A 25,798-nucleotide genomic window follows, 5' to 3' on the forward strand; every position below is an offset into this window, starting at 1 on the left:
CCCCCCCCCCCCCCCCCCCCCCCCCCCCCGCATCACAGAGAATTATCAAAATGTCAGTAGGGCTGAGGTTGAGAAGTCCTGCTTTAACGTGAGTGTTTATTGAGCAACCATCCCTCTGTTACTCCTGAAACTAAAGAACAGACTAAGGTCTAAGAAAGAATATTTTAAAATGAATGACATCCCAATTTGCCAATGTGTGTTTTAAGTTGTCTTTTTTATTTTTGGCCAATGACTTTATGTACTTAAAAAATACCTTAGTGGTTTATTAGAGTATTTTTCAAAAAAAAAATAAAGAAAAAAAGAAATGGTTTAAACTACACAAACATGATGATTTAAAAGTTAGTAGCTTCTCATGCTTCCAAAAGTCTGTGATGCAGAGAAAAGCCCCTGTGAGCTGTGTTTTGTTTGCTGTGCTCCAGCAACGGGTTTTGATGGTACCTGGTTAGTAGAATGGATGATGTGAAGTCATTATATTTGCATTTGTCAAAACCCGCTAGTTTCCCACTCACCTAATCTTTTCTCTCCCCCCCCCCCCCCCCGCTTTTTTTTAAAATTTAAGTGCAAAACCCAACCAAATCATCTTGTTTCTCCTGGAATACTAAAAGTTTTTTTTTTTTTTTAAGGTATAGCTCCAGATTACCTTCTAGAGTTCACATTCTGCTTTCTAAAGCCTATTCTTAAAAGGAACCGTACATATGATGTATGAACAGTACATCATAAATTTCATGGCTCCTCCATGACATTTCTGGGGAAGTAAATGAAAGGTGTAAATTAAGAAAAGCAAGTGTTTGTGGTTCCCACTTTAACCTTCTGTTATGTTGAATGGCTTTGTCGAAGAGGGCTGTCATTGCTTTTGAAAACTTGGGAAAATCCACAGCAGGCCGTGCCATTAGTTGCCTTTGGGACCACAAGATGTTTGATGTGAAAATTATATGGCCACATCTAATTGGGTATATTTTCACCCCACCAGATACCGACTCGAGATGACTCCTCCTCCTGCCCTGCTTTTTTAGCTAAATTGTTTAACCTGGATTTCATGCTATTGAGAGTTGCATTCCAGTAATCCAAGTGCCATTTTTCAGTGTCTTTTGTTCAGTAGCATGTCTGCATGACCGAACCATATAGATTTCTAGACATCTGGCAAGAGCTGGATATTAATCCCTCCCTGATTTGGGGAACGGTAAGACCTATGACTTCTCCATAATTCACACTCCTCCTTGTGCCCTGTGGAAACCTAGCCAGTCAGTGGAAAGAAAACAGAAGCTCTCTGGACCTCTGCTTCCTGTGAAATGGGAATGATAATTCTTATCCTGCCTGTTTCCCAGAGTTGTGTATTCGTTTCAAATGAAATGTGCTCAGAATTCAAATAGAAAGCAGTTAGAGATACGATCATGGTGGTTAGGCCAATTGAAATTTCAGAATTTTTAAAAAATTAGTTTATTCACGTACTATACAGTTCACCCATTTAAAGTGTACACGTTAATGATTTTTAGTGTATTTGCAGAGTTGCAACCATCACCACAATCAAGTTTAGAACATTTTATCACCTCCAGAAGAAACTCCATACCCATTAGCTGTCACTCCCCATTTCCCCCAACTCATCCCCCTTTCCCCATCTATTCTCTGTCTCTGTGGATTTGTCTATTCTAGACATTTTGCGTATGTGGAATCATACAATATGTGGTCTTTGGGGACTGGCTTCTTTCACTTAGTGTTTTCAAGATTCATCCATGTTGTGGCATCTGTCACTATTTCATTACTTTTTTAATAGCCAAATAATATTCCATTGTGTGGATAGATCACATTTTATTGATCCATTTATCAGTTGATGGTAAACTTCAGAATTTTAAAAATATTAATCTAGACGGTATTTAATTGTTGAAAGTATCCCTTTCCTTTTTTATCGGATGTTAAGTGCTCTTATGATAAATACTGTTACAAGGCAAAGATTTCCAAGTCTGTGAGTGGTCTGCGTATTTGAAGACATACTTAACCTCCTCAGACTCTACTTGGAACGAAACATTGGATAAAGATGACTTCAGAGTTTGGGTCTCCTGGAGGCACTGAATGCGTTTAATCTATGAAAGTAGTAACTATTGCTAGTAAGTTTTTCTGTATGTTGACCAAGGATTGAGACTTTATCTCCAGTGACTCAAACTTGTTCCTGATAGCTGCTATCTCCTTTTTCTTTATTTTCTCCTCAGGTGGTAATGACTCAAATGGCATCTACCAAAGATTGTGATTAGAAGAGGTCTAGGGAGTCTTTTTGTTTTATATTTGGTTTGCTTGTTTGTTACTGCTTTGGTTTGTTAGTTTTACCTGTTGTAAATATTAAGAAGCCCAGGTATGTTTACACTCTGGAGATAGGAAAATTCATCTTGTCCGGATTTGCTGCACTGGCTTGCGTCTGCACTGTGGTTGATTTGATGTGACCGAAGGTGGAATTTCTCTGTTCAGGGTGGTGGGCCCAGCCTGGGACAGCCGCTTGCTCATCAGTTCCGATCACTACCCTCCAGGACTGTCTTTGGCATTCATGTCCCTTAAGTACTTTGAGGGGAAACTTTTCAGGGCACACGTGAGTTTTTTTCTTTATTGGCTGCACATGGGAGCCATATGAAGATGATTTTCACTCCAAGAAACCGGAACAATCTTTAAGGGAACTCTGAAAACTAGGTGTTCTCTCAGAGCCATCTCAGTGAGAATATGTGAGTGATTTTTCTGGGCTTGACTACACTTGAGCAGGGCCCATCCATTTAGTGGTGAGAAGAAATGGGAGCAAGATGGGATTGACTCCTTCAGCTCATGGGTGTACTGTCTCTGTTGCCTTCTACACACACACACACACACACACACACACACGCACGCACACGCACAATTTAGGATTTTTTTTCTCTCTCAAGGTTCTCTTTATTAAAAATATAAATATTCGGGGTAGAAGAATAGCCAACAACTTGGGTGGCATGGGATAATTTGTCTCATCCCCTTATCCTTTTATCCTGTGGCTCCAACTCTCCCTTTCAAACTGAGAAACCCCGAATACCATAGTCCTGAGAGAATTCATCACCCCAGTCCAGGCAGGACCCATTATGGTGTCCCAGGTGTGTGCCCACTGACAATAGTGGTGGCCGCTCAAGTTATGAAATTAGCAATAGTGTGATTCTTTCTGGGGACGACAGCTGGGGGATGACTGTCATTCTGGAACCAGGGATGCTAGAGAATGGAGCTGGCAAGCCTCTCCCCAAATTCTTATGTACCTTCCCGTTCTGAATGAGATGGTGTCAAGAGTGGTCCTGCCTGTGGGCATCCATTGTTTTTTTGAATTTTATTTTATTTTTTTATACAGCAGGTTCTTATACATATTGGTGTATATATGTCAATCCCAATCTCCCAATTCATCCCCCCCCTCCCCCTTCGCCGCTTTCCCCCCTTGGTGTCCATACTTTTGTTCTCTACATCTGTGTCCCTATTTCTGCCATGCAAACCGGTTCATCTGTACCATTTTTCTAGGTTCCACATATCGTCCATTGTTTTTGAATATTTATAACCTTATATCCTTGCAGTGTGATTCCCTCTTTCATGATGTTTGTGGAGAACTTTTTTTCCAAATTATTTCAATTCAGTAAGTTTTTACGCCATTAGTATAATGCATTTCAGCCAAAATGTTTGTTTTTTTCATAAACGCTGAGAAGGTTTAAATAACATTTTCTCGTCAGTTAGCCGTCATTTGCACATTATTGCACCATGAAGACCCTCTGGAGTTTGATGTTGTCAGGAAACATATTAGCAGAAAATAGTATGTTATTATCTAATGCTAGTAATTGGTGAGTAGAAATGAGAAGAGAAGGCATTTAATTGGGGCTCCTGTGGCTAACAAGATGTGAATTATAAAAACATTTCCAGGAGAAGTTCCAGGGTTTGTCTAGAAACCTGTTATTTGCATTTTAAAACATTTGGTCCCCATTGATCCGAGAGGAGGGTGCTGTTAATCTCCGCTGCTTGCTTTTTCAGAGCAAAGCACTCTAAATTTCCTGAGTAGTAACTAGCTCCCCAGCCACACCTGGTCTCTGTGTTGTCTTTACAACCTCTCAGCTCCATTTCTGGGTGCTTTTTTTTTTTAATCTTTTTGTAGGCGATATGTTGGTTTTTAAAGAGAGGATTACCAAGTAGACATCACCAGTCCCAATCAGACTGTCTCCCCCTCTTGGTCCCTTGATTCCGCGCAGTGCTGTTCATGGCCCCCAGGGGCATCATATGGACCCACATCCCTTCCCGGAGGCTTTCCTGGGAGGAGGAGCTATCCTTTAGCAAAAATCTCATTAACAGCATGATATTACATTTATTTATTAGCTGTATTCGCAGTGGACCTGAGCTTCTGCCTCCAATTCTTCCATAGGGGTCCTCTGCCCACACGTGTGAATCAGCTCCTGTTCTCTCGAAGTAATGGATGAGCATATGGTTTTTCATGAGCTTGCTGGCATTTTGCTTGTCTGGAAAGATTACACTGTTAATCTCTCAGTTCCATATGCAAATAATGGAGATGGAGATTGCAGGGAAAAGCTTCACTTTTCTACCTGCTCGAGGTCACCACGGAACCTCATCACTGTCTGAGGAAACAGATGGGAAAGATGCACTGGTGCTCTGCTAGTGTATGGGTGTCCAAGGAATTAGGTTGGCCATAGAAAGGATTTCGTTTAGTGTTCCAGCGATGTCTATTAGAACTTCATTTATTTTTTGCATGCCTTAGCTAAATTCCCATATTAAGGTTAGCTATTTCACATTATCACCATCCCAGAAAGCCTTGCCTTCACTTAAAGTCAATTAATTTAGTTAATTTGACTTAACTAATAATTTAGTCAATTAAGTCAGTTAATTTAGTGTTGATGTCAGCTAAAAAATAAAAGCATGTCCTTTATTCAAAATTACTCAAGTAACTTTTTTTTAAACTTTATCCCCAATTCTTCAAAAGATATTTATATGACTTTTCCTTCATTGTTTATACCATAATAAAAAAGTATGTTTTATTTTCAACTTCTTGAGAAGTATTTTTTTCCCCTAGAAAACAAAAGTTGGCAACATTTTCTTTAAACTAATAAACACCTTTTGAAATGATGCTACAAATTCCCGTTTGTTATACTTTATTGCTAAAATATTTTTCCTTGGCCATGTAGATATTTTATCTGGTAAAAGAAAGCTTTTTCTCCTTGAATATAACTTTCTTCAGTAAATATCGCCTCTTATGTAGTGGCCACGTCTAGATATCCAGGCACGTTGGATTTGTACTGAGAGCGATTGGAGGACTTGATTGTATCCCCCGCCTCTGCGTTTTGCTCGCCCTGCAGCATTGGAGCACGCTGGAGGGTGAGCAGGGCCCTCACAAGTCATCTAGCAGCTGGCATCCTCAAGTGACTTGACAAACTGAGCCCCAGAAGTACAGGGCACACAGCTCGTTGGTGGGAAGTGGCAGTGACAGTGAGGCCCCACATCTGTCTCTCCGCTGAGACTGAGGAAGAGGTGAACTGTGCTTTGCAAAAGGCTAGGCTGAGGGTTGACTTAACATCGGCTCCTTTTGTGTTCATTCTGTTTGGATCCTGGTCTCTCTCTCACTAAGATGAGGTCCTCAAGGGCCAAGGCAGACTTTATTTCTACATCCCTTGAGTGTAGGGGTGATGATTACGTTTCACCACATACCAGCTCTGAGCAGGGTGGCCAGGTGATATTGACACGGGTAAGGGAAGAGGGAGCTGCCGTAGGTGAGCCGGGCACTTGCCATTCCTGACTGCAGGCCACTGTCTTCCATATTGGAGGATACCCGCCTACCTCTGTATGCACACAGGTGTTCAGTGTGTACACACACATGCACCACACATACACTCTCACACCTTGTCACTCACATTTTGGAAAAATAATCATGAAAAATAATGTTGCACACATTTGCCACGTCTGTGATGGTATCCTGTTTTGGGGAAAAACTGGGTTCACCTTTAATGACAAAAATGGTAGCTTGCCTGGAGCCGTGATTCCAGTTTTTTTGCATCTGTGTTGTTTGGCAAGATCTTTCAAACGTAAGCAGTTCCCACCAGAGTTAACTTACCTTCAGAGGTGGTAATTATTGATGGACTCAAAGCTAGATCAGCATGACCTGTAAAGATCTGAAATCTCTTTTCAAGGTTATGTACACGTGTGTGGGCTCTGGTTGGTTGGTTGGATGGCTGGCTGGCTGCTGTTGCTTATTTGTTTTTGGTGTCCTTGTTTGTACACACATGTGCGTGTGTATGTGAGTAAATGATAAAGAGATAAGAGGTTTTTGCCCTCCCTCCAATTTTTAAAAAATTGTCATTTTACTAGTTTGCTTCTTTAGTGGAATGGCACTTGCCCACGACCTTCTCTCAAATGGATTTCTTATCCCTCCAAAGATGCTGCAGTTTCAAAATAAAACTCGTCCATGTTATGCATAGAACCCCTATCTCCTAGTTTTTAAAACCTGGGTTTTGGTTTGCTTTTCTAGCTGTGTAGTCCTGGGTAGGTCCTAGTTTTATGCCTAGACTTAGAGATTTAAAAAAATCATAAGGAATTCAATTCCATGATTTCTAAGACCCATTCCATTTCACAATTCTGATATCTTTGAGAGACCCACAAATAATCCTTTCCCTCTTGCTTGGGGGGAGAAAACATATAAAAACACAACCCAAATATATTAGGGCTCTCCAGAGAAACAGAACCAATAGGAGATAGATAGACAGACAGACAAATAGAAAAAGAGATTGATGGTCAGGAACTGGCTCATGCAGTTATGAAGACCAACGAGCCCGTAGAACTGCAGTTGGTGAGCTGGAGACCCAGGAGAGTTTATGGTGTAGCTGTAGTTGAAGTCTGGAGGCCTGAGAATCAAAAGAGCTGATGGTATTAGTTCTGGTCCAAAGGCTGGCGGGCTTGAGACCCAGAAAGAGCCTATGTCTTAGTCCAATTCCGAAGGTAGGAAAAAAAAACCAAACCCCCAATGTCCCAGCTCAAAGGCAGTCGGGCAGGCGGAGTTCTCCCTTATTTGGGGGAGGAACAGCCTTTTGTTCCCATTCAGGCCTTCAACAGATTGGATGAGGCCCACCCACATTCGTAAGGGCATTCAGTTTTATTCATTTTACCAATTTTAACTCATCCAAAACACAGAAATGCTCAGAATAATGTTTGACCAAATATCTGGGCACCCCATGGCCCAGTCAAGTTGACATATAAAGTTAATAATCACACCAAACTTTACTGAAACAAAATTGAAAGCTTTTGCCTTTTTCTTCCTGCCCTAAGAGGTGGGTTTAGAATTCTCCCAACAGCTCTTGGCTGTTGGCCAAATTTGGTCAGAATAACAAATTTCATAGAAAATCTTTATTTCTGGAGGCTTTAGTATATTTAAGGGTTTTGGGTTTTAAATGCTTTTCAGCTCCTCCTATATTCTTTTCTTTTGTGTTTATTTTTCCTGGCAGAGCAATTTGTACTTTCTGGCTCGTTGGTTTCCATTCTGTCGCATTAACATTTGAATATTGCCCAGCCACCTGTTGAAGGCGGCTATAAGCTCATAAAGAAACCAAATAGTAGAATATTCAACTAGTGCTCTAACTTCTTAGTGGTACACCTTGATTCTGCTCCATGCAGCCACGTCCAGAACTGGTCAACACCCCACGTCCAGAACTGGTCAACACCCCACGTCCTCAGGGGCCAAGCCATCAGAGAAAACGAAACCTGCTACCTGCTCTGCCTGCCGTCTGTCTTGACATGGCACAGCCTCAACTTCTAGAGACCACATCTTAATGGAGTCAGTCAGTGTAGCTGGTGGCTTCAGAGGCACTAGAGGAGGAGGGCCGAGTGACAGTTCTAGCAGGTGTGTGGTTTCTCAAGGCTACCACCCCCATCCCAGAGACTAGCCACAAGCCACATTCATTCTTATTTTGAAAAGTACTAGACACTTACTCCAGTATATTGCCTTGTAATAATCCCCGCATCATGCCTGGAGCATGAACCTTGCGAGGCCTTCATTTACTTTTCCTGGAGCGTCTCCAGTTTTTTCCACGTTACTGCTTGATGTGTGGATGGACGATTATCGAGGTCATTCTAAGGCAACTAGAATTCTCCGGTCAGGGTGCCCTTCTCTCTCCTCAAACCCAGCCCAAACTGGCCTGAGCAAAATGAGTGTATTGACCCATAATTGAAAAGTATACAGGTAGCGTGGCTGGATCCAGGGGCCCATATACCAGGACATCATTTCCTTCCAGCTCTTGACTCTGCTTTCCTCCAGGTTGACTTCATTGCATGGAAGCAGGTTTGAGTCCAGGGAGACTTTATCTTGCCCACAATTCTGAATCAGTGGCTGGGTAAGGGGGTGTGATGTGCTGAGTGCATTTGGACTGAGTACGCTTACCCCTCCGTGCAGGTCGGGGTAGGGTCCACTCTGCCCAGACTATATGGCTTGAGAGTTAGGGTGGTACCTCCTATGTAATTCAGGGCACTGTTACCGGAAAAAGCATGAATAGATGCTGAGCAGAAAACTTGGCAGACATCTGCCTTCATAATCTTTAGGATATGTTGAAGAGTCTTAGATTTGTTAGGGAAAGGCTCAACTAGAGTTTTGTCGTGGAACAAAATGATTTGGTATTTGTATATACATTTGGATCTGTTTATAAGACATCTTATAGCCCCCAGATTTGAATTGGCTTATAAGACCTCATATTATGTAAAAAGATTAGAAATGAATAATTAAAGAAATTAGAATAAAGAGCAAAGCAGGGTAGACCCCTAGGATAAGATGGGGGTAAGGTTAATCTCACAAATTTCAGAGCTGGTAGATCCTACAGTATTGGTAGGAGTGACCTGCAGATTGGCTCTGAGGTTCCCAGGAATGGAAGAGTATCTAGATCCTATACAGAGGCGTGCGTGTGTGTGTGCACGCGCATGCCCACGAGCATAACAAGCCTGTGTGCAAGCCCCTGTGGGAGTACAGGCCCTAAGGAAAGGCCATGGGAAGATAATAAAGAGAATGTGGTAACCTGAGATACATTTCTTTTACAAACTCCTGGGGTGCTTGCCCTCGGGAACCTTGCCTCTTTGCTCTCAGCATTGTGTTAGGAAACAAAATAAGCAGACAAGGATTGAAACCCCCATATTGCTGGGTTCCTTTCAGGAACAATTGGAGGGCTAAACCATGGCCCCTTTGGTGGGAGGCAGTTAAGATGAGTCACGGCTGCGACAGGGCAGAATAGGAGGACCTTGGTTGTCAAGCTGGGCTAATCTTGAAAATGGACTCATGATTGCCCAGTGACTCACATTCCTGTTTACAAACGAGCCCCGTGGAGAAATGCAGGGTGGGAGGCTCTGCTTCCTGGGTGGAGACCAAAGACCTCCAGGGATGGGCAACCAGTGCTTCCGCTGGGGCTTCGGCTGCCCTTCCTGGGAGCAGAGCTTGGGGCTCCCAGCAGTGGTGACTTTAAAAGTCCAGCCACGGGGACAGTTGCAACCAGCAAGGGCCCTAGAGTAGCACCAGTTTGCAGGAGATGTGGCTTCTTCTCAATTCGGCTGGTTTTAATCCACCTGGATAAGCCCCCAGCTCCCCCATCGGAGGACCAGGTTATATGGGAACCATGTAAGTTATTCTAGAAACGTGGCTGCTGTTCTGTAGATTTGTCCGTATTTCCATTGCTTCCCTAACTCCTAGAGTCTTTGGTACCCACTATGCTCATCCTGCTATTCAGTGAATATCAGAACATAAATTATCGGACATTGTGCTCAATCTCATGTTCTTAATCCTGAATTCTATTATGTGGGATTAAAAAGGGTGAAAAATTTGTTCATGGGCTTTTCCTTCACAAAAAACTTTTTAAAAACTAGAGTGGAGAAGTTTTTAAACTTCTTACAAGGCAGATAAACTTCATTGTAAAGGAAGACATAATCCTTTACAATGAACACAAAAGGCATAGATCTTTTCCTTTTTTTTTTTTTAAAGACGATTACAATGATATTTCCTTGTTGTGAAATAGCCCTTCTTGGACCCCACGTCGCTCTTAACACCCCTCAATTCTCTACCCCATTTATAGAGCAATAGTCAACATCTGGACAGGCAAATGCATCTACATAGCACCACCATGAGTTGACTGAGACCTGGTCCAGGTCCCCCCCTCCCTCGCCATTTACTAGCTGTGTGACCTTGGGCATGCTCCTTAACGTCTCTGAGTCAGTTTCCTTGTCTGTAAAATGGGCACGACAGTAGTACCTACCTCACAGGGTGGTTGTGAGGAATAGCAGAATAATACGAACATTCCTGTCCAGAACCCCAAACAGAGAAGCAGCGCTCATCATAGGGCTCCAGCTGGGTTGAAGTGCAGTAGAGCACATACTTCCTGAGCACTCAGGGTGTGTGCTGCTGGATCTTTCAAGGGGTCCAGATATGTCAGTGTAGTTGCTGCTCTCAAAAAGACTGCAGCCTGGCAGAGGGAAACGTATTAAGACAGCTCCCCAAATAGCTCTAGAATTGCGTGGAACCCTATACAATTGCATTTTTGTAGGGTAGGAACAGCAGCAATATCACATGGTTTAAACTAATGGAAGATTCCGTAAGGTAAGTTGAGAGAGAGAAAATGCTAGCCAGCGGGCTTCTCAGAGGAAGGAGTGGCGTGTCCCTAGGGGAATGACGGGCAAGGGTGGGCTCAGCGGGAAGGGATGCATCAGAAAGGCTGCCAAGAGGTGGTTGTGTTGAAGATGTCGCTGGCCAGCAGGGAGGTGGAAGAGTCTGGGTTTGTGCGGGGAACCATGATCCTCCCCGCTTGGAGTTTGTAGAGAAGCGGGGGCAGGACAGGAAGTCAGGCTGGGGGCCGTGAATGCCTTGCTGACTGCGCCCCGCCTCCCTCCCGAGCCTCACTCTGTTCCCCTTTCTTCCTGGCAGCAGTGCCCCCTCCCTTGCTGCACTCAGGGACATGACTGTCAGCACTTCTACCCCCCCTCAGACTTCACTGTCAGCACTCAAGTCTTCAGGGACATGAAAAGGAGCCATTCCTTACAAAAGGTTGGGGAGCCCTGGTGTTTGGAGGTAGGTCTCGGAGCAGAATGACGGTATGAGATGAGCGGACTCTGAACTGAAACCACCCATCCAAAGTTTACCTCCCGCTAGGGCAGTGCCCACCGCCGTGGTCCCCAGTTCCCGTCACATCGCTGTCACTTCGGGTGCCATGATGTCTGGGTGTGCTGACCACGGATAGGTTTATCATAGCCATAAAAATGCCAGCTTAGCAGGACAGGGTATAGAGGGAGGTGGTCCCGCGAACCCGAGGCGCCGGGCTCCCAGTTAAAGCCACATGGTCCGGTGTCCCGCGGAGCTTCTGTGAGAATCAAGAGCAACACGTTATCCCATTAAACTTGACCCCCAGGAAATCATTTCCTGGGACTCTTCAGAGCTTCCAGTGGAAGAGAAGTTGTCACCTGAACTTTGTCTTTGTTATTTGTTCTTTAGAACTTACAGATTTTCTTTTAGAATTCAAGGGGCTGGGCAATGCTCGCCCTTCTGCAGTGGTATCTTCCTGAGGCAGCCGTGAATGGCTTTGCTGGCCGATGTCACTCTCCAAGGACAGGAAGCGTGTTGTTAATTTCCTTTAAATAATTCAATACGATGTCAATACCCCACACTGCTCCGTGCTTGAGAGTGACAGTTCTCTTCAAATTTGTAGTCCCAAAGAATAAAGAACATCTAGAACATGCTTTCATCTTCAGAAAAGCAAAAGTCAATGCAGATAAAAAATTGTAAGGTAACTCTTTAGACTTAAAGAGTGAATGATTTAGTACTAATGCTAGCTTTTAAGTTTCTTTAAAAAGAAAAGTGAATATTTAAGAGGCAATTAGTAAAGCCTCTGTCTTTGAAAAATACTTATTGTATCCCTACTATGCGCTGGCTGCTGGGCTGCGTGTTAGGGCTGCAGGGACAGAACACAGCAGAGGCCTAGAATCACAGGTAACGTGTACGTGCGTCTTGCCTTTGGAGAGAGAAAAGGCGGGTGAAATCATCTTTAAAAGCTTGTTCTGATCTAAAAAGTAGTAAATAGCCCTATGAGAGAACTAGAGACACAAAGAGAAACAGGTAGAAGAAAATATAAACACCCACGTTCTTTTTTACCTAGTTATAATCTCTTAATATTTGGATGCATTTCTTTCTTGTCATTCATGTGTCTAAAGTTTAAAAATGTTTCGTAAAATTGGAATGGTACCTTACAGAGTTTTGTATTTTTCTTTTCACTGGGTTGCTCTTATACACCATAATGCGTTTTAATTCTGGTTAGTAACTTTTCACGCGTGGGTGTCTTGTGGAAATCTTCCTAATTGTTCCCCTGTGGCCAGATGTGACTGAAACTGAGGATGTAGTCTAGGGTCTTTTGACACCACATGCTCTTTCCCCTCTTCTGATGAGGACTGTGCCCGGATTACACGTGTCCCGTGCATGTGTTCGGCCGTGTCTTTAACTGGCCTGGGTTGGACAGAGCTGTTGCGCTTCTTTGCAGCAGCCCTGACCCGAAGGAGGCTTTTTCCGAGCAGCCATTCCTTGGTCTGGCTTTTAATAAGAGTCTCTGTTCATTCTGACTGTGGATGATAAGGCCATACCGATCATAGTTATTCCTCCACCAGGGCCTGGCAAATGGTAACTCATTAATCTTTGGTCAGAGTTATGAGGTAGATAAAAGAGAACCAGGCACCCATTCTGAGTTGAGGAAAATGAAACAGAAAGTCGGGGTTTCTTCCTTATAACTCAAGATCCACAGGCTCTGATTAGATCCCCGGCGCCAGTGACTACGCTTGTTTCTCAAGCTTTGCCCTCAGGACAGGGAAGCATCTCTTGGGAAAGTGCTAATACACCCAGCTTCCAGAATTGGGTCTAAATCCCTAAGTTGTGAATAGACCAGACACAGAGACACCACCACTCGGGCTGTGTGACCTCGGGCAGCTTACCCAAGTGCTCTGTGCTTCGGTCTCCCCAAGATGACATGTGAGCTGTTGTGAGCATCAGTGGAGTTGAGGATATAAAGCGGGGGCTTGCTTGGCCAGAGGTGCTGGCGTGCTCGGTCTGGCGCAGACACCCAGCAGAATTCTGGAGGCATCGCACACTGATAGTGTGTCCGTGTGATGGGCTGGCCTCTGCTGGGGGGGGGGGTATCTCAGTCGTGCTGCATGCTTTCCACGCACAGCTTGGGTGTGTTCGAGATGGTTCTGGGTAGCATAGTGGAAACCTTGCATGACCGGAGTCAGCACTAGGTTTGAGTCCAGCGTTCTCCCACCTCTGCCGGCAAGATGCTTCATCCCTCTGTGACGCATCCCTGTGTCTGTTAAAAGGGGATGATAGGGGAATCCCTGCCCAGCCTGCTTCACTGGGCACCTATCAGGATCCCTTGAAATACTGATCAAAGAGACTTTTTAACACAGTGCTTCTACGGCCCAGGCACTTCCGTAAGCGATTTGTGTATAATTAACTCTTCAAAACCTGACAAGACCCCTAAGAGGAAGGTGTTGTGATTATTGCCACAGAGAGGTTAGGTAACTTGCTTAAGATCACAAAGGGGTGGAGCTCTAAAACTGCTGTTAATGAAAGACCCTGGCAGAATAGCCCATGGTTTGGAGCCTTCTCCGCCAATCATCCTCCACCTGCTAAAGGGGATTGGGTTAGGTCCTGTTCAACACCCAGCCATCTCAGGAGCTGGGAGGAAACTTCTCATTCAGGACATCCAGAGTCCAGTTGTTTGCTTTTCAGGTACCATATCTAGAATACTTTCTACCCCATCCGTACTTAACCTTCATTGTCCCTGCTCTCTCTTCCCTGTGATTCGGCTTGATTCTAACCCTTTAGAATCAAGGCTGTCTCCTCTAGGGAATTAAGGTTGGTAGACCAGTTGATTAACTATGACTAAGAAAGTCAACGTCCACCTGGGCAGGCATGAGTCACTTCTTTCTAGTTAGCTATTCATGGCCATTTTAAAGCTCACCACACAAAGTCATTACACTGAGGCTATTACCATGTTTAATAGTGACAATAATAGGGCGTGACCCATGGCATAAATGCATTCAGATAAGAAAGAAAGAGTTTTTTCCTGTAATTGCTTAGTCAATACCATTTTTACGGAAATGCTTGCAAACAAACTTTTAAAAGGTTCTTTGTTCAGATCCTTCTCTTATTCCTTCATCTTGAAGGGCTTCTCTGAACTCTTCCTGGTCAGTGGCTGGGCGTTAGGAAGACGATACCCTCTGTCCCTTCTGATAGTTTGGTTGACCTGCCTTTTTGCTAGTTTTGAGCCTAATTTTGTTTCTTCTTTAGGGGTATGTGAGTGAGTGTGTGTGTGTGTGTGTGTGTATGTGTGTGTGTGTGTGTTGTGTGTGTGAATTCAGGAGGGGGCACATTATTGCTGACACTTGCTTATTAACTTCTCAAGTTAGGCATTTAAGGAAAAAAAAAAGGCTTCAGCTAACTTTGCAAAGCCAGTCACATAGACAGGGAGTTAACCATTTTGGTGAGAGGAAATGAAACTTTTCTTAGGTTTATTAGACCACATCCTATAAATCTGTGGCTTATTATGTGTCTGATTTCTAAAAAGCATGGCATCATGGCCAAAGTTTTATTTTTGCTTATTAGTCATTGAGACAAATATACATATTGCTTCACTTCCTTAGTACTACGTTTTTCAATACGTTATGTATGGGAAATCTGGATTTACACAACAAAGTACATTAGAAAGGGGAAGTATTTGCTTTATAAATCTCTGCATTATAACTTTGGATTACCAAGCATTCAGTTAAGCTAAAATGTTTAATTCACCCTCCCTCCCCTGATTACATAGAGAAGCAGGATGAGAAAACAGTGAAAATATTCCTCAAAGGCAGAGTTAACATTTTGACATACTTCCTTCCAGTCTTTTAAAGGACGTGTTTTAAAAAAATCATAGGTGGGCTCATATCATATATGTAATTATTTTCTGTCTGTCTCACATCTCTTGTAATAGAAGTCCTTTCCTGCATATCCTGTGAAGACTCTTGGTAAAACTTCTAGTGGTGTCCATTCCAGAATTGGGTACCTCTCGATATGCTCAGTCATTACCCCAGTGCAAACACACTGTTTCTAAAGTTCCACTATTACAGTCTGGTTGCATCTCATGTGGGAGAGAGTGTGAACTGAAAATAACGAAGACAGAATAGAATGACTTTGGACATTCCATCATGTCCCCATGATATATATGAGCCATGGCTTAGCACGCACAGCCCTGGATCATTCTGAGCGAGTGATCCAGCAAATTCACCCCCTCCCTAAATTCCTTCTCAGGGTGGGATGGCTGACGGGACCACTCATATTATTTTGCAGAGCTTCTCCTTTTTCTGTGTGCAAAGCTTCTTTGTTGAATTCTTCTGGGTTAAATGGTCACGTGTATTTCCTCTGCCGAATTATGGCCCCAGTAGTATAGATGGGCACTGCAGTGCCTAACTTGGAATTTCTGGCACCTCAAAGAAGCCACACTCCCAGGTGAAATGGTGTTGTTTCCCCCGCTGCTTGTCAGAGCCCCCTACGGGATGGACACAGCTTGCACAGGGCTTTCCACCAGGGACACAGGCCCAGAGAGGGAGAGGATCATTCTGGGCCCTATTTCCCAAGTTGACCATTCCTTGGACTAAAGGCTGTGAACACTGTTCTTTTCACTTCTTACACTTTTCTCCGCCCCAGGAGGTTGGTATACAGAGTAGGAAGCCCAGGCAGGGTGCGTGGACGTCCTCTAAGGACCCCATCTCTTGGATGGTGGGAGTGGTTTCCGGCCCTGCATCCAGGCTCTGGGGTCACCTGACATCCGCTTGGACACCACAGACTCGATCACGGCTCTTATCTCTGTGGCTGCCTCTCTTTTCCCCCTTCTTTGTGAGTCGCATGTTTTCTTTGCATCTCATATGACAAAGGTCATTAATGGAGAAGACTCTGGGCCTTCCGTGCATGACATCTTGTCATCCACACAGTTTATTGTTTTGGATCCTCCCCTTTTGGAATTCTGTGAGGTGACAGATCAGTTTTGTTTTTTTTTGCAGAACGCGGGCCTCTCACTGTTGTGGCCTCTCCCGTTATGGAGCACAGGCTCTGGACGCGCAGGCTCAGCGGCCATGGCTCACGGGCCCAGCCGCTCCACGGCATGTGGGATCCTCCCGGACCGGGGCACGAACCCGTGTCCCCTGCATCGGCAGGCGGGCTCTCAACCACTGCGCCACCATGGAAGCCCTCACGGATCAGTTTTGAATGGGCTACCCTGTGTCAGGGGAGAGTTTAAATTAAGCATCAGACTTTTTATACCGTAGAGGGACCCTCAAATCATAATACATGGTCAGTAGTTGAAGAGAGGGCGTAGATGCTTTTTACTCACCGTTTTGACATTATCTATCAAGTCTGTCTGTCTGTCTGTCCATGTTGTGATAACCTTTGTTTCTCAGAGTACCTTCCTATGATCAGTCCTTTTAATGATGTCAGTGAGGTAGATGTTTGGAATTTGGGAACAGAGATGAACCACATTTCAGCCCAGACTCTGGAACTTGAATTTACTCATTTTTATTAAAGGCAGTTGTCAGGTAAGCAAAGTGGAGCACCTTAGTTTTTATCCTTCTCTGTCAGGCCAGTCCTCTGCACCTGACTCAGAGGTATTGCACTAGTTGCTGTTCGTTTAGCAAGAGATGATTCTAGGAGCTGCCTCGTCTTTTATCCTTTATTCCACACTTTTCCAGCTTTTTCCATCACATCTCTGAAAGTTCATGTCACGCCTGTTTGCATGAAAGAAACGTAGTAGTTACCAAAACATGTTTTTGGTGTGCTTTGGGGAGCTAAGTGGGAGAAGTGGGTTCATCTTCCCTGATGAGGCCAGGTTCAGGTGTTCCTCGGACTGTCCTTTCCCATTCCGTGGTGGCCTCCTCTGCTTGAGCTGAAGGTGAGGAAGGAGGTGGCCTTTGTACAGCCAGGGAGTTTTAAACCCTTTGTGAGCGACCTCCCGGTGTGTGTGTGCGCGCTCCTCCGTGTGCATTCTGTCTCCGGGGCCTCACCGCCCAGAGCCTGCTCACAGCTGGCTGTGTTTTTCTCTGAGAAGGTCTAAATAACAGGCCTGTTTGTGCTCAGAGTGAAAGTTTCTGTTTTGGAAAAGCCAGTTCCTTCTGACAAGGGAGGGCGGGGACGAAGAAGGAACTAAAGACGCCAGAGAAAGAAGAAGTGAGAGTGGAGGGAGGTGGGGAGGCAGGGGGTGGCCGAGGGACGCGCTGCCCCGCTCGCCTTATTTCCCAGCCCCACCTGTCACTTGGTCTGCCCAGCTTCGCCGGAGCCCTTGTGTCGCAGCCCCAGGCCCCGGCGGGGGCCTCTTGCTGCTTTGAAAAACAGAGCTGGCAGGAGATGGTGTTGGGCTGGGCATGATGTACGGGGCCGGGGTCAGAGGGAGCATGGAAGAGCTCAATCACTGTGCGCTCAGCCTGGCTTCTGCCCAGTGGGTTTCTGGCATGCCTGGTGTTTCTCCAGCAGCCAGTGTGGCAGGGGAGAGATCCTCTCCTCCTGGGGAAAGGAGAAGCCCCCCCGCCAGAGAGTAGAAGAAACGTGGAATCATCCAGACGGAGATCCAGTTCACAGCTCTGCCCCTTGGATAAGTTTCTCTCCTCCTGCCTCCTTTATAAGAACCCAGGAGAAAGATGGGTGGAGGCGAGAGGCAGGGCAAGCTTGCTGATGGTGCTTTTACTGGCTTCAGAAATTCGGGCAGTTCCTGAAGGGAAGGTGGGGCATTTCTGTGCCTGGCGGGGCAGGAACAGCAGTGTCTGGGCACGGGCTCACTGCTGTCAGGATGCAGGGATATGTGCGCTTCTAAAGGGACTCGGACATTTGTTTGTCCTTGGCCCTGTCCTGCTGGGGACAGCAGAGTGGACTCGAATCAGGTTCCTGGGGGGCTTTCCTCCCTGCAGTCTTGGCTTGGTGGGGTCACCTGCAGCTGTGTAGTTTTTGAAGTTGCACTTGCTGAATATACTTCGGTGTCCCAGATTTTAGGTCTGAGGAGCAGGTTTCTTTGGAGATGTGGGATTTTAAAAGTTTATATTTGAAAATATACAACAGTATTGGCTTTTTCTTTTGGTCTGCAGTTCTGTGAATTTTAGCATCCGTTCGTATTATCACCACCACAATCAGAACAGCTTCATCACCTTACACACGCTCCCGTGCTACTCTTTTATGGTTACAAGAGATGTAGGTTTTATTTTTTTATTTTTATCATTTTTACCCTTTGAAACATAGCATTGGCCTGATTCATCTCTTTCATTCAGAGGCTCATTTTTCATTGTTGATCATACGTCTCTGCTCTGCTCTCCACGCCTTCTCCAGCAAAAGAGATGTGACCAGAGTGCCTGGCTTGTCAGCCTGTTAGTTACTGACAAGTGTTGTTTGGCTATTGTCTGTTTTCTGTACTGGCTGTCCTTGCCCCACACACCTAGGATGCTTTGGGCCACTTTGTGGATTTAGGAGAACTCAGGCTAATTCTGACAGTGGCCAAAGAAAAATCTAATTAGCGAGGGAAATGTTCTTGCTAACCATGTAGGCAGCATCGTGAAGGGAAACGACTTCTGGAGCGTTCTGCTTTGAATTATCTATATTATTCTTTCCCAGATGTCAGGACAGATGATCAAGGTTTGGACATAACGTGTAAAATGAAGATGCTGTATCACCTGCAGATTTGTTGACCCAACGTGGTTCTCCCCAACTGTCCTCACTTGTCCCATTACTTAGGTGAAGCCAGGAATTGAGGTGCTTCCATGATTATCTGTGCATCCCTACCCAGGTTCTGGAACAAGCTGGTACGATCACGGGAAGGCCAGAGCTGTGTCTCACCTGCTGCGGTCAGGGCTTTTGCTTTCTTAGGGAAAAGTGAACTGCAGGGACGTTTGTGTGCTGTGATCCTGTGTGTGTGTGCTTGTCCTCCTCTTGGGAAACGAGGAGAGGTGACCTCAGATGTCCCCAGCTCAGAACGTCACACTTGACCGAACAGTTGATGATGCCTCTGCTGTGGATTTTGCTGGGGAAGGTGGCAGCAATCGCACACATGTAGAATCTGGTGTAATCTGATTCCTGCCTTTGTAATTACTTGGAGATTTGCCGTTGCAGCCAATTGAGAAGTGGGAACAGTGACCCAGAGCAGAAAGCAGAAATTATAGGGGTGGAAAGGGGAGGTAACATCTAGAAACACAGTCGTAGCTCTCCTTCTGGCTTTCTGGAGTCGAAACTCGCTTTCGAATCAGGAAAAAGAATTAGAACTGCCTTCTACAAAAGTCACCCCAACTTTCCTGTCTGTATCCCCTCTCCCTGCCTTTCTCTCTTGCCAGGCTGAAGGAATCTCTCGGAATGTGATAGGGTCGGAGCATCTTAGCTGAGAGGAGGGAGTTTTGCTGATAAGAAACTACTGTAGTCTGGCAACAGGTTTCTGTAGAAGAGTGTCCTCCAGGTGGAGGAAAGATGGTTCTCATTTTAAAAAAATCACACACTAAACCAAGTAATGTGAGCATGGGTGCCTAGGCAAAACGAGAGGAACAGAACAGCTCAGAAACAAGCTGCTTCTCTGCATCATGATTGACATGCTAGGGGTGCTGTGGAAAGCCAGGGCTGGCATGACTTTCACAAGTGGAGCAAGTGTAAACCATGGGGCCTGGGTGCCTTAACTCTGGAAGACGCCTCGAGAACAGCGTGCGGGTTGACGTGTGTCCCCTTCCAGAAGTGCTTGCCATTTGTCTGATCGACGTCGGAAACATGATATAATTTCTACAAACACCCACATGAGAAGGTTTTTTTTTTTTTCCTCCTGTGTTCTTATTTGGGTGACAGATTGCATGTTAGGGCACTAAAAGATGAAAGCACTAAATATTTGCTTTAGAAAAACACAGTGAAAGAGTCTCTCATCCTCCTAGCTGAAAACTGATGGGTTTAGAATTCCATTAACAAAAATTACTGTCTGCAGTTAAACTTACTGCCACCCTTTGGGCATGGTTAACAAGTGGGGGAGAAAGCGGAGGCTGGAGGGTAGAGGATCGCGCAGGATTATTTTTCACGTGGAGTAGAATAGGGCCGTTTTGTCGGCACAGAGGTCCAAGGTAGCCCAAAGAAATACCTTCCTCCTTCTATCATGTTGAGCTCCTCCTTCTGGGTCTTTGTAGTGGATTTCCTCTCCATAAAAAGGATCTATTTGTTTTTCCCTCTTTCAGATGTAATGATAGAGTCGTAATTCTTGCAGCCCTCTTTGGCATGAGCTATCTTGCCTCAGAAGAATAGAGAATGCGTTTTGGCACTCAGTTTTGGTTCTTGCAGAGTCTGTTTAATGGAATGATTAAGAGCATGAATTCAAACCCTGGCTTGGCTGCTGGCTGGCTGAGTGACCATGTGCATTGTGTACTGAAACCTTTCTAGACCTCAGTTTCTCCATCTATAAAGCAGGGAAATTTTCATACGTCCCTTCATTTATTGGGAGTTGTCAAAGGTGTGGTGTACATGTATATCTGTCAACGTTAGCTCTTACTTATTAATTCTCAGTGGATATTCTTAAACTCATCTCTTTGGTTTGAGAGGAAAGAAGGATGAACCCTTTCTTTGGTGGGGATGTGGCTTAATATTAATATTAACCACCATTTATGAAAAATTTGCTGTCATTCAGGCATTGAGTTCACTTTTTCATAAATGTTCTTGTTTGACTCTTAACAGCTCCTCCATAGGAGGAAAAACTATTTTTGCAATTTTATATATAAATAAGCTAGTAGCAACATTTATTGAGTGCTTCTTTATGAACCAGCTCCAGTTTGAGTGGTTTTCATATGTTAACTCATTTCATCCTCCCAACAGGTAAGAACCATCTTCCCCATTTTTAACAAGAAGGAAACTGTGGCACAAAATTAAAAAAAAACATTGTCCTTGGTTCCACTGAGAGTAAGTGGTAGGGCTTGGATTTGCAGGCTAGATCTTCATATGTTTGCACAGTCAGGGTACTCACCTCACCATTGTACTGCCAGCCTCTGTTCCTTAACATGTGAATGGTACCAGCTCGCCGCGCTCATGTATGAGAAACGTTGAGCAGATACCCAGATGCTCTCCAGATCCGCTGGCTTATGATAGTTGGGAACAAAAATCTTTACTACCGGAAGTTGTGGCTTCTGAGTCTCTCGGCAGTTGGCAGCATAGATTTTTTATTTGTTTTGTTTTGTGTGTGTGGTTTTGTTTTTTAAATAATCAGAAACAGTTAGACTCTCGTTACCACCCACAGTAAAAATTGCTTGGATCCCGCAAATTAAAGGGAAAAAAAAACGAGCCCATTTGGTAGACTGATTAAAAAGGGGTTTTCAAGAGGAAAGTTCACTTTAGAGGGTGGGCTTCAGATGTGTAAACGCCGGGGATTTCTTGCTTCTCACCTCCCCCTTTGTTTGAATTCAGAATCAAATGACATTAGCGGTGGTTGCCAGTGATGGGGGGCGGATTACGTACAAGATGACTCTGGGAGGAAACCTACATTTTTTATACTTATTAATGGTATGTCTTTTGTGCAGGTGGGGTGAGGACTGAGTATGAAGCATATATTTACACGGCGTGTGGTCCTTTCTGTTGCGTTCCACAACCCAGGATGGTGGGGCTGGAGGAGGACGAGGAAGCCTTAGTACCGCCTTCAGTTTCCATTGTATAGATTGTATCGTTGAGGCAGGAACAAACCAGGCCTCCTTCCATGCTAGGAGGACTCAGCCAGTGTCGCTGGGACTCTTGGTTTCTTGGGACTGTGCCCGAATGATTCACGCTGTGCCCCCATTTCTGTACGAATGATACTGGCGCTCTGGCTCATATGTTGTTCCCTCACTCTCACCCTTTCCTAAGAATGAGGATGGGCCAGGGTCTGAGTTGGTGCCTTTGGCCAAGTCAGATGTGCTATCCATTTGGAAATCCTTCACCCCTCACATCCCCACTGAGAGCTTCCTTGTCATTCTAAGAGTGTAACTGGTCACATGAGTGAAGAGATGATTTCCTAATTCTCGTGGGAGCTTATAAGGGTTTGCCTTTGTAAGAGAAGGAACATCCCGCCGGAGGGCTGTGTGTCCCATTTTAACCCACATTGCTTTTGACTTCTCTTCTATGATCATTCCCAGGCAGCCTCCTCTTGCCATCCTGACTTGTTTAAATTAATGGGTTATTGGCAAGCAATTTTTTTGATGCTATTCTTCTCATAGCCAAAGGCCAAGATCCCTTGTGGAGCAGTGCCTGAACTTAATGGATGTCATCTGGACACCAGGGAGGGGCGTAGACAAGCACGGGGGAAAAGTCTTAGAAGTAAAATGCCGCTGCCCCTTGATGCTACAGTCTCCCAGCCTCTTCTTTATCCCTTTCAGGGCAATGCGTTCAGAGTAATTGTTTTGGTAGCACCACAGTGTTGTGTACCGTACTCTACGATTTTAGGACAAAAGATACAGTGTCCTAATGGACCTGTAGGTGGCGTAAAGAATAGCTGGTAAGCTACCTGTTCTACTTGATCTTGAATTTCTCAGCATTATTGAGCTCTACTCCTGGTTGTTTATAAAGCCAGAAGATCTGTCCATATCTTTTGTAACGTTGGGTGACACTCCAGGAAGGATTATTTTACTCTACTGGCTGTCTGGGGGCTTGGTTCCCAGGCCAAGTTCTAAGGTAGACAAGACAGCATCATCTTATTAGCCTGACTTACAAGCTTAGCTTCGGATTAAAGGGAGTCTGGAAGTTATAGAGTGAAGCGGGGTTGCAGGTGAGTCTTTCAGACATCAGACTTGTGACTGATAGCTGTCACAAAGGCGATTAACTTGACTTTGTGGGACAGGCATGGTGTCTTCCTGTAATGCTTCTGGACACAAGTTACGAGGAAGTTTGCAGAATAGGTCTTGTTGACTTCCAGGGTGACTGGACAGAAACACCAGCAGCACTTGGGACAGCTTGAGCTCATTAATTACAGTGTTACCGGGTGCTGTTCAGTGCTGGGGGTGAGGGTGTGAGCAAGACAGATTGAGTCCTTGCCTTCAGGGAGTCGCCCTTCTAGCTGGAGGTTATGACTTGAGTCCCTAGGACGTTCTGCTCCCTTTTGGTCTCCCGCAGAGTCCCTGCGCACCCTGCGGTCTGCTCCTCTCTGAGGCATCATCAGAGGAAGTTGCCTCCTGAGCTCCTGGGGCACTTAGAACGCCTTCCACGACGGGATCCCTCCATCTTCGTGCGAATGGTCTTGGTGGTGAGGCCGCCATGGAAGGGCGTGTAGAAGAGGGTGTGTTTTGTGGACAAGTCCGCTTTCAAAGTTTGGCAGCTTCTGACCACAGCCTAGATGCCACCGTCTGCTGGCACCCACTTCTCTGCTTCTTTATCTCTCGCTTCTGCCTGGTCAGCAGCATCCTTTTGGTCCCACCCTCCCTCCTCTTCTCCAAATCCATTTTCCCCATCTTGAGGAATTTCTCACCATATTTACATTCTTCCTTGTCCAACAGTAAGTCTTTGTCTGTGTTTCAGTCCCAAAGATCCAGGCAGAGCAGTCTCTGGCAATTCCAACCTCTTACAGTTTAGAAGAAGGGGAGAGGAAAATAATTGTAAAAGCACCATAAGCTGGAGTTGTTTAGAATGGGGGAAGCAGCCCTCAGTGCTCCGGTAAGCAATGTTTTTAATTAGGATCCTGATGCATTAAGAAAATAAGTGGTCTCTAGGATTTTAAAAAAAGAAACAAAGTTTCCTGGGGAGATTGATTGGGATTGTCTTGCAGGTAAGTTTAACTTGAATGTTGCCTAACAGGTATAGGCTGCCGGTAAGGTCATTGTGCATATGGGCCTGGGCCTCTGGTGCAAGACAAATCAAAGAACTCAGGTCAGAGAAACGGACCTGCGTGACCTCAAAGTATTAATGCAAACAAATTTGTTCACTCTGGTTGGGGTGGGTGGGTGGGTAGAGGCAGTTATAAAATCTTTGAACTGTGAGAGCTGAGTGGTAACTCAGACCTACCCATGCCATCCAGTCCTCTCTGTAAACCTGGGGAAACCAAGGCCTGGAGAGAGGAGATGACTGTAAGGCCATGCAGCCGTGGAGCCAGATAGCGGTAGAGTCAAGACCAGACTGCAGACCTCTCGGCTTTTCTCTTTCCATCCTGCCACCTCTGATTCAAGGTGGAGTTTGATTTTTGTTCATGTTAAGTGCCATTCATTTTCAGCTCTTTCTGGATTACTGTGTGAAGTTCAGTGTGTTTAGTATAAATTCGCTCACCGCTTCTCGGCCTTTTGGCTAAGATCAAGTGTAGTATAAATTCGCTTATTTTCCACTTGCGAGGCCGTGTTTACCTGGGGTGCCCTGGGTGCTGATGTGATGATGTGCGATGATGACGAGGCTCGTGATGGTGATGAGGATGGGCTGATACGATCTGCTAGGGGTTAACTAAGAAGTGAGCAGGAATTCACACACACACCGTCTTAGACACTTTGCCAGCAACGAGTGTGCTTTAGCAATACGTAGAAAATCAGATCTTACCGTTCATACATGCATTTTGAATGAACTAGTCTCTGGCAGGGAATTGTATCCTCTTATATAACCCCACCCCCTTCTTTCCCAGAGGACTGGTATTTGGGAATCCTTTTACAGGGTTGCTTTCTGGGCTCGTGTTTACAGCTCAAACATAGAAATGTGTGAAAATGATCCTTTGAAAGCAAGCTTGACACCAACACTCTGTGATAAATCTTGGAAAGTATCTAGGTTGGGGATCACCGATACTTGAAGTCAAAGCAACCCTGATGGAGTTGACCACAAAAAGAATGGATTCAGGAGTTCATCGGTGATTTTTTAAATGTTTGCTAAGAGCTCTGTTCTGTCCCTTGCAGTCCCACGTCCTGTAACTGAGAATCAAGCTGGTGCTCTGGGTCAAGTTCAGCAGGTTTGTTTTGACTTGCAGCCCGTGATGGGAGTGAAGCTCTCATTATGTAACGTTAAACTGGGCCGGAATGTCAGCTGGGCTAGGCCTGCCAAAGCTTGAAGGGTTGATTGGGAATGGGCTATGTTTAGTATGACTAATCCAACTTGGCTGGGGAAAGGGGTGGGTGGGTGTCTCCCTGAGGAGCGAGGGAGGTATGACTTGTGCTATTTTGAATGTTAGCACTTTGTGTAAACTCTGCAAACTCCGCCCCCGCCAACCCCATGAAAAAGGAAGAAAAAAGTTGAGCCTACGGCCAACTAGTAAAATCAGGGGCTGTTGACTGATACCCAATATTGCTGTAGAAATGTGTGGTCAGGATGCCAAGGTGAATATATCACTTGCAATCGGGGGAAATAACACTTTTGGGTTACGTGAAATGATGTTTCTTAAACACCTAGCCTGTATTGGTCAAGTGTTGCGAGCAGTGGTACTCAGTAATTTAAGCAGTTATACAAAGTAAATGCTAGGTTCCTTAATAAAAATAGCAGTCAACCCTAATAAAAAATTGAAAGCAAAGAAAGAGGTGGGCTAGTTTCCTAATAAAGATTCTGAAGTATAAGTTAACGTCTGTCTGCTGACCTTCTTGGTTTTTATTTGGGAGCCTTTTTCTCCCTTTGCTCTCATGGTCCCCACCCACACCCCCTAGTTTCCTCTTGGTCCTTCTTAGGGGACAAAAGAATCCCATTTTTATGTAGATGTCTTTCGTGGAAGGTAGAAATAATCTGGAACCCTGTTTGCACAGTGATCTGGAAACGCAGCGTGGTCCCTGCCTCCACCAGGAAAAGGTTGCATTTTGGTGGGGTTGGCAGAGCCCAGCT

General features: G+C 45.1%; 1 protein-coding gene across 33 annotated transcripts in view; it reads left to right on the forward strand.

Moving 5' to 3' along the window:
• Positions 1-25,798, forward strand: part of TCF7L2 (transcription factor 7 like 2) — a 197,708-nt gene that overhangs the window by 113,738 nt on the left and 58,172 nt on the right. For 11 of the 33 annotated variants that reach the window (XM_029245326.1, XM_029245331.1, XM_029245330.1 and 8 more), the window contains one exon: positions 10,922-11,065. The exons of 19 other annotated variants lie outside the window; for them this stretch is intronic. In XM_029245326.1, coding sequence (XP_029101159.1) covers positions 10,922-11,065 — 144 coding nt within the window. The remainder of the gene's footprint in view (positions 1-10,921; positions 11,066-25,798) is intronic. 3 more of the 33 variants (XM_029245327.1, XM_029245351.1, XM_029245348.1) reach the window with 1 other exon arrangement.

The sequence above is a fragment of the Monodon monoceros genome, unplaced genomic scaffold (genome assembly GCF_005190385.1).
Source record: "Monodon monoceros isolate NGI ecotype Baffin Bay Population unplaced genomic scaffold, NGI_Narwhal_1 Super_Scaffold_4, whole genome shotgun sequence".
NCBI classification, from domain to species: domain Eukaryota; kingdom Metazoa; phylum Chordata; class Mammalia; order Artiodactyla; family Monodontidae; genus Monodon; species Monodon monoceros.